The sequence below is a fragment of the Phodopus roborovskii genome, unplaced genomic scaffold, assembly GCF_943737965.1.
Source record: "Phodopus roborovskii unplaced genomic scaffold, PHOROB, whole genome shotgun sequence".
Lineage (NCBI taxonomy): Eukaryota > Metazoa > Chordata > Mammalia > Rodentia > Cricetidae > Phodopus > Phodopus roborovskii.
The window spans coordinates 23,350,553-23,359,779 of NW_026126434.1; the positions used below are offsets into that span (position 1 = coordinate 23,350,553).

A 9,227-nucleotide genomic window follows, 5' to 3' on the forward strand; every position below is an offset into this window, starting at 1 on the left:
GTTGGGATGGCCAAGGATAGACAAGGGGACAAGAGCAAGGCCATTACCCTGGTCACTCACAGTCCTAAGCTGAACTCCACCATTCTCCTATAGGTCACCTTCCAGGTAAAGGTCACAGCTTCAGAGTGCATCCAGGAGCAGTCCTTTGTCATCCGGGCACTGGGCTTCACTGATACAGTGACCGTGCAGGTCCTTCCCCAGTGTGAGTGCCAGTGCCGGGACCAGAGTCGGGAGAAGAGTCTCTGTGGAGGCAAGGGTGCCATGGAGTGTGGCATCTGCAGGTGAGGAAGGTGCATGGGACCCATGGGCATGACCAACCCATAGCTCAGTGAGGTGGGCATGGCCATTCCACAATATAGTGAGGAGAGGTGGGTATGGCCATCCCACAGCACGCCAGCCCATGAAGCAGGTGTCTGCAGGTGGGTATGGCCAGCTCACCCAGGAGATAGATGGCCTGCATGTACTCTCATGTTCTAGCTCCTTGACATCAGACTCTGAACAGTCAGGCTGTCAGGATACAGTACCACTAAGACAGGTGACCACTCCTAGCTGCCTGGGCCCTAAACCACTCTGTTAACATATATGCATAGATCTCAGTGCAGGATGAAATTGGGTTGGGATTTTCTATTTCAAGGAGGAGGAAAGGTGCACTATTCCAAGTAGAGAGGCTGGAGTTGGTGGCCTGGGTGCCTGACATCCTCTCCCAACTGCTTCCCTGGTTTCTGATATTTGGGGTGCCCTATCCCATGCCTCAGACCTGCACTGACACCTTCTCCTAGGCACTCTATAATAATGGTGGTTTAGGTGGCTACCCCAAACCAGTGTCACTTTGCCCTGGTCCTGAGTGTACTACTGTAGGTGACCTCTCTACAAAGCTGAGCTAATTTGTCTGGAGGATTGGACCATTGGTCAGTGAATTCTGCGGCTTTCTCCTACAGCAGGACACTATAGGATGTGTCAGGGTTGGCTACTGACATTCTTGTCTCACTAAGCTTGTCCCACATTCTTCTTCTATGTAATGTAGTGATGTGGCATGTCCCCACTGGACCCCTTTCCAGGTCTAGGTCAGCAGGGACAGATACTGGCTTCTTAGGACAATTCATTAACACAATACTCAGGAAGCTCCCAGATGAGCCTGCCAGAGGTGTTGTCCTCATTAAGGTTTCTATTGTTGTGATGAGACACCATGACCAATGGCAACTCTTATAAAGGAAAACATTAGGCTGGGTGGTGGTGGTGCACGCCTTTGATCCCAGCACTTGGGAGAGGCAGAAACAGAGGCAGGTGGATCTCTGTGAGTTCGAGGTCAGTCTGGTCTATGGAGCAAGTTCCGGTACAGCAAGGGCTACATAGAGAAACCCTGTCTAAAAAAAAAAACCATTACATAAACAAATAAATGAAACCATTTAATTGGGTGGCTTATGAGTTACAGCTCAGAGATTCAGTCTATTATTATGGTGGGACATAGTGGCACGCAGGCAGACAGTGCTGGAGAAGGAGCTGAGAGTTCTACAGCTTGACCCTCAGGCAACAGAAAGAAGAATATCTCACTGGATGTGGCTCAAACATATTTGAGACCTCAAAGCCCTCCTCTACAGTGACACACTCCCTCCAATAAGACCACACACCTATTCCAACAAGGCCACACCTCCTCATAGTACCACTCCCTTTGTGGGCCATTTTCTTTCAAACCACTACAGGTGTCATGCTTAAAGGACAATCATCTGTATGCTTCAAGGGACTTCCTTGCCTAGTACATGGCACATGCTGAGGAGACCTTTAGAAGCAGATGTGGTGTGTATGCCATACATTATAGGTGTTTGCATGAGTCAGTTTGCAGGGCCAGGAAGGACAGTAGGAGTCTCCAGTCCAAGGGAGATCCTAAGCACACCACTCCTCCTCCCCCATCACACCAGGTGTGAATCCGGCTACATCGGGAAAAACTGTGAGTGCCAGACGCAGGGCCGGAGCAGCCAGGAACTGGAAGGAAGCTGCCGGAAGGACAACAGCTCCATCGTGTGTTCGGGGCTGGGGGACTGCATCTGTGGGCAGTGTGTGTGCCACACCAGTGACACACCCAACAAAGTGATCTTTGGTCAATACTGCGAGTGTGACAATGTCAACTGTGAGAGATACGATGGCCAAGTCTGCGGTGGCCCAAGTAAGTGTCAGGAACCATGGGTAGCCAGGGAACTTTCTTGTCCATTTGTACCAGGAGATATTAAGTAGGACACTGGGGACAGACAGATGGACAGACTAGCAAGCCTTCCCTGCCCAATCTGTTTCTGGGTCTGTGAGGGTCAGCATTATCCTGGGAAGGTAATGAAGGGGACAATCATGTCCTGATCCAAGGGCTTTTCTGATACAATATAGAGATCCCATCTTGTCAAATGGTGGCCCTGTCGCTAGAGATGCAGGGCAGGAAGGCATCCCTGGTCCCTGTGGTTTTGCCCCATTGTCCCTCCATGGTGCTCTGCAGCTATGTGACAGCTAAGGGACAGCTAGAAGCAAAGGAGACTGTAAGAACAGCCCTTCTTGTAAGGCAATATCAAGCTATGGAGCAGGGTGGCAGGAAGATGGATGGCTCCCTGTTCATAGTACCCACAGGGAAGTGAGTCATGGTCACCTCGGTTGTTTTCCAGAGAGGGGCTCCTGCTCCTGTGGCCAATGCAGTTGCAAGGATGGCTTCGAGGGCTCTGCCTGCCAGTGCCGGAGGTCCACCGAGGGTTGTCTTAATACACGGCTGGTGGAATGCAGTGGTCGAGGCAGGTGTCACTGCAACAGATGCAAATGTGATGCAGGTTACCAGCCACCACTGTGTGAAGAATGTCCTGGCTGCCTCTCACCCTGCAGCCAGTACATGTGAGTGTCCCCGTTGCCCATATTAGTCTCACTGCTGGACGAGCCCCCAGAGACACAACTGTACCATAGTTCTCAGCAAGGTTCAGCAGGTCCAGTGTCCCTGCCACCATCTATCTCCTTGCATGCCTACAGAAGTCCTGGCTTCACAGGGGCCTAGGCCTATAAGCCTTCAGCCCTTGAACCAGGCTTCCATTAATGCTGATTCTGTCTTCCAGACCCTCTTAGGAACACAATTTATATCCCCCATCACTGACATCATTGCACTGCGTCCTGAGAGTTCCCATCCCCTCCACCTGGGACCACTTGGCATGTCCTGAACCACCCAGGTCACCTTGCATAGCTCTACAGCCTGATCCAGCCATGCATTCTCACATCCCAATGTGCCCACACACACCTGGACATCCTGACACACCCGTGTATTTTCATCTTCACAGACCTTGACATACTAGTGCACCCTTCCACAACCATGCATCTCTGCACACCTGTGCACCTGGGGTTCTTGTACATCTTGTACATCAACATGCCATTTTGAGCCAGGTGATGGTGGTACACACCTTTAATCCCAGAATTCTGGGAGGCAGAGACAGGTGTGTCTCTGTGAGTTCCAGGCTAGCCTGGTCTACAAAGCAACACAGAGAAACCCTGTCTCGAAAAGACCAAAAAAAAAAAAAAAAATCCATGCCAGTTCACACTTCATGCCCTAACATAACACTCTCTCAATACCCACTCCACCCCACTCCTCTGTAGCTCTTGTGCCGAGTGCCGGAAATTTGATAAGGGCCCTTTTGAGAAGAACTGTAGTGCTGCTTGTGCCAATGTGATGCTGCAGCTCGTCCCTTTGAAGGGAAAACTCTGCAAGGAGCGGGACTCAGAGGGCTGCTGGATGACCTACACCCTGCAGCAGAAGGACGGGAGGGACACTTACGACATCCATGTGGAGGACAGCCGAGGTGAGGCTGAGTGGCGCCTGGGACATGATAACATAATCTGGTATAGGCTGAACATGGTGACAAGCACTCTGACTAGGAGGCCCGTGCAGACTTTCCCAGTGCAAAGACTGCAGAGGAAAACTCTCTCTTCTATGGGGGCGAGACAGGCCCAACAGCTGGAGAGCCATCCAAGATACCTGGTCAGGGTAACATTGCAGGACAGGCTGGCAGCCATCCACTTTCCCTGTCCCATGATCCTCCCTTTCACTCTGCTCTCCTTATCCGGCCCTGCATGAGGAGATGAATAGCAGATGGCTTTTTCCTGGTGGTGATGACAATACATATTGGGTGTGACACCATTCCAGTGCCACACTGTCCAGCCAGAGCATCTCCCGTTAACAGGAGGACCTTGAGGATGGTGTCTGTTGCTTCCTCAGAACACCACATGGAGAGCTTCAGGGAAGTGGAGGTGATTACTTTCCCTCCATTTCTCTCTGGCCATTGAACTTAGAGGTTCTGTCTGACCTGGTCTCCAGGTTCATGTTTAAAGGAACAGGGGCACCTTGGCTAGACTCCAGATATACACCAACACAGTATGAGGCTACAGTCATCAGTGAGAGGAGATTCCTGGGGCCAGTTCTCCTAGACAGACAGATGAGACCATGGGACAAAGGGAAGCAGAGTGTCTTTGGTTGGAGTCGTCAGCACCCCATGATGACTCATGAGTCCTGAAGGGATCTAGACCTGTTCCTGAACATTCCAGGTAACCATTAGAAGTTTCTAGAAGGAACGTGGCCATACTGAGCTGTGTTTATTTTTTCCCCTGTAATTGCTAATCTTCTTTACTAGTGGTACGCACATGCATGAGATTATGTATGTAGATCAGAGGACAATCCCCAGGAGTTGGCTTGCCCTCTTAAATTATAGGATCAAACTCAGGTCACTCTGTCTGCACAGCAAACACCTTTACTGGCTAATCCATCTCACTGGCCCCAAACTGTTTTTTTGTTTGTTTGTTTGTTTTTGGGGGTTTTTGGTTTTTTGTTGTTGTTGTTTTGGTTTTTGGTTTTTGTGGGGTTTTTTGTGGTTTTTTGAGACAGGATTTCTCTGTATTGCTTTGGAGTCTGTCTAGCTCTGTAGACCAGGCTGGCCTCAAACTCACAGAGATCTGCCTGCCTCTGCCTCCCAAGTGCTGGGATTAAAGGTGTGCACCACCAATGCCTGGCTCCAGATTGTGTTTTTAAAAGTTCACCTAGCAGCTCCCTTTCCAGGGTATAAGGTAGGCATTGTCCTGTTGGAGGATAATGTGGATACCATCCTATCAGGAGGCGAGTGGTCACAGTCCTCTCTAGGGATGAGGTGGACATGGTCTTGTGAGTGGCTAGGTAAACATAGTCTCATCAGGGGATGGAGCAGATATGGTCTTGTTGTGTATGATGGCTGCTGTCCTGTCACTGGCCAAGTAAATGCATCATGCTAGGGCTGCAGTAGACACTAACAGAGGACAACTGCTGTCTGACCTAACAAGAGTGGAGATGAATGGGCAGGGCAGTCTGCAGTATTGATAGTGCCTCCCTTTGAATGAAACACAGAGGAGTAGAGCTGAGAGAAACAAGTGCTGGGCCTTGGGGTCCCCAACAGAGGAAGCAGGAAGTTGGAGGTGCAACAGCTTGGAAGTTTGTTGAATAACAATGATCAAAGATGATGGATGCGGGCATGACAGATGTGGACAAAAGAAATGACAGTGTGCCCTATAGACTTAGACAAGCAGCCTTGGGACTTCAGCTTTCCACTCCATTCAGACTCAGAGAGCCAAGGGGACTGCTGAGGAGGACATTTAGAGGACCCTCAGAAGCTCAGGCCAGTAGCATACCAGGCTCATACAGGACTGAGCTCTGGAGCACCTGAGCCCAGGCTTCTCTTCAAATCATGCATCCCATAAAGAGGCAGATAGGATGCAGATGCTATAAAGTACCTGGAGCTCAGGACCTGTTGTCCAGGTTGGGGCTGCTGGATCCAGCCTGCCAGAGCAAGGGCTCCTCCAGATTACTCTGAGGGGTATGTTTGGGATTATGTCCAATTTTGTGCAACCTTGGCCAAGTTATTTAACCACTGTGAAGACAGTGGAAGGCCTCTCTGAAAAGGCCACAATCATAGGAGAGATTCTATGACAATGTTGTTGGGAACCTAGCAGAGAGAGCTCCATACTGACAGTACCTCTGTCCCACAGTTAGGGTCTGCTGTGTAGCCTACTGCATCCCACACCAAGGAGAGGAACTCAGCACTGGAGCTTGGGGCATTGTCCTTTTTATCCTATGGCTGCCTCAGTGGCCTGGGTACAGCCCTCTGGTTCCTTGCATTGGTCATCATGGAATCCCCTTGCCTGGATGTGCCATCTCAGACTATGCTACCTGTTCCCATTCCCATACTGGAAACCAAGATGGCCAAGGATGGCACAAACACAACCCCAGGCTGAGCATACCAGCAGATGGTGACCAGGGATGCTGACATGTCATCCAGGGTTTCCTCAGGTTGGCCACTGACCTGGTCTCCCCTTTTCTGTGAACAAGGGCCGAGCCAAGTGGCCTTTGTGTGTCATTGCTAAGCCCAAGGCCTGGTCTGATTTCTGGTAGGGGTGAAGTTAGATTCCATCTTCTACTCATGAGATGTGGCAAAGGGTGAGCCTCCTGTGGAAGGAATATGGTACACTGGCCGCTGCAGGGAGGGGCTGACACTTGGTTGTCTGCTTCCTTCTTAGAGTGTGTGAAAGGCCCCAATGTTGCTGCTATCGCAGGGGGCACAATAGTAAGTGTTGTGCTCATCGGTGTCCTCCTCCTGGTCATCTGGAAGGCTCTGACCCACCTGACTGACCTCAGGGAGTACAGACGCTTTGAGAAGGAGAAGCTCAAGTCCCAGTGGAACAATGTAAGTAGTCTCACTTGGGGGCCTTCCTGGTGTGAATGCTCTCTTTCCTCACTGACCTATCACAGGGAGTGACTGGCACACTCTCCGTCCCAGCCATGCTTGGGAGACCCACATAGAGTCTCTTCCCCAACTCTGTTACTTCTCACAGTGGGACTGAGACTGTCCTGGAGTCACCACACATCCCTCACCCCAGCAGCTTGGCCTCCAGGCTCCTGGACTGTGCTGTGGTATGAAGGCTTAGCCTGAGCCTCAGGCCCTGGGAAGACTTCTTCAGAGTGACCTCTACCGATCTGGTGGCTTCTTGGTCTTGACACACTCCCTGTACTGACAAGAGCATATTTGGTTCCTCCCTAGGACAACCCCCTCTTCAAGAGTGCTACCACAACTGTCATGAACCCTAAGTTTGCTGAAAGCTAGGGCACAAGCTGTCAGGATCAACTGGATGAGACCCTTAGACCTTGCCTCCTCTCCTCTGCAACCATGAATGTGGCTTACAGCTCACCACAGTGCTGCCGAGGCCCCAAAGGCCCACTCTGTCTCTTTCCACCCTATGTCAGGCTGCCAGGTTTACCACGGACTCATCTTCTGACCTGCACAATCTTTCCACAGAGCCTTAAGAAAATCCCAATATTCTGTACACATTTCCTTGAGTGAAGGAAGATAGCAGTCTCGGTAAAGGTGGCACCAACTTATTTATATTTAAACTTGTCAGGGTATAGAACTACATCCCATTTTTTATATTGTTAACATCCTAGCCATTTATTATATATGGGTATAAAACTACACCCCACATATTATATTGTAGTCATGTGTGTAAAAATAATAAAGCTTCTATCCAATGCTGTCCACAGAAGGTGGGCTTGGTGGAGTTCTCGGGGGCAAGATGGCTGAGTTCCAGGGTATTTTGTTCCACCTGCCAATGATTGGCAGGTAGGCCTTGGATTGGGAGATTTGGTTCTATTCTTCCCTGCCTGTGACCTGTATATATGGAGCCTTCCCAGATCCAGTGCTAAATCCTGCATGGCTAAATCCTGCATGGCTGTACAACAAAGATATCAGGTGACAGAAATGGTACCCTCCCCTCTCCAGCTCCTAACTTTTACAGGAGGATAGGATGGTGGTCAGAACACAAACCAGGGGTTGGGTAAGTTTTCTCCTGGGTTGTTTTTGAGGGTGACGTGGAGATCACTGCTGACTCACGTTCTAAATGAGTGAGTGAACCCAAGTTGTCTTCTGTGATAATGGTGGTCTTGGATCTCTGAGAGTGTTAAGCCAACTTACTAGGCAGTTTTTCTGGAAATATTTGTTTTGCCTCATGGCCTCAGGTGACTCCATTGCATAGTCCCACCTGCTCAGCAGAGATTTCTGTCTTGGGAGGATGCTGTCCAAATTGCTTACCTCATGGCAGCCAGGAAGCAGTGACAGACAGAGCATAGCCAGTGAGAAGCTACCCCAAGGACCTATTTCTTCTAGCTAAAGCTCTACCTCCTAAAGTTCCCAGAACCTTTCCAAAATAGTGACACTAGCTAAGCTCCAAGGCCTCAGTACAGGAGCTTTTGTAGAGGGACACTTCATATCCAAACCATATCACCCAGCCATGTAAATGGCCACCCAGCTTGCGTGTCCAAGGCTTAGAGTATGAAGAGCTAGGTGCAGCTAGGGAACCCCTCAAGGGTTCTCACCTTTAGACAGAGGTACTCACTTTTGTTCAATGCTGCTTATTCACACCTGAGGGAAGTGTGCAGGACTGAGTGTCAAGTGTGTATTGGAAAGTCTTCCCTGGGCGAAATGTATTTTCTTGCAGTTTTGGTTGTGAGCCTAACCTTTAACTTCTCAGCCATCTCCCCAGCCCAGGGAAATGTCCTTTCAAATGATGCTTTGCCCTTATCGGTTTTTGTTGTCCTTTGTTTTTGTGCGGGTTTTTTTTTTTTTTTTTTTTTTTTTTTTTTTTGGTTTTTCAAGACAGATTTTCTCTGTATTGTTTTGGAGCCTGTACTGAAAATAGCTCTGTAGACCAGGCTGGCCTCAAACTCACAGAGATCTGCCTGCCTGTCTCCCGAGTGCTGGGACAAAAGGCGTGCACCACCAACACCCAGCTGCCCTTCTCCTTTCTTAAGAATATAATTGTTCAAAGTCCAGCAAAAAAAGAAAAAAGAAAAGAAAAGAAAGAAAGAAAGAAAAAAGAAAAGAAAAACTGTTGATGAAACATCCCATTCAGTCAAAAAGCAGAGTGGATGATGAAGTGAATTTCCCCTGACCTCTGAGAGTCCCAGAACTCAGCCTGGAGGGGAAGCCAGCATTGTAGCTTATTAGAGCCTGCATCAAGGCACAACTGCTGGACCCTGTTCTAGCACCACCTATTGGTGGTGCTTGTTGCAGTCTACTGTCCATGGAAGCGATTGCTGCCATGGCTGGAGGAAGTCTCTTGCCAGTCAGTGCCATGGGAGCTGCCCTGGCAGAGGCAGTCAGCCTGGGCATTTGTTTCAAGAGGCCTTGGAACATTTCCTGAAC

The 9,227-nt window shown here is 49.7% G+C and overlaps 1 protein-coding gene across 1 annotated transcript in view; it reads left to right on the forward strand.

Moving 5' to 3' along the window:
- Window positions 1–7,600, forward strand: part of Itgb2 (integrin subunit beta 2) — a 28,901-nt gene extending 21,301 nt beyond the window's left edge. The window contains exons 11-16 of the mRNA XM_051186975.1: window positions 94–281; window positions 1,917–2,161; window positions 2,643–2,862; window positions 3,610–3,812; window positions 6,550–6,716; window positions 7,071–7,600. Coding sequence (XP_051042932.1) covers window positions 94–281; window positions 1,917–2,161; window positions 2,643–2,862; window positions 3,610–3,812; window positions 6,550–6,716; window positions 7,071–7,133 — 1,086 coding nt within the window. The 3' untranslated portion in view covers window positions 7,134–7,600. The remainder of the gene's footprint in view (window positions 1–93; window positions 282–1,916; window positions 2,162–2,642; window positions 2,863–3,609; window positions 3,813–6,549; window positions 6,717–7,070) is intronic.
- Window positions 7,601–9,227: the final 1,627 nt, after the last annotated feature.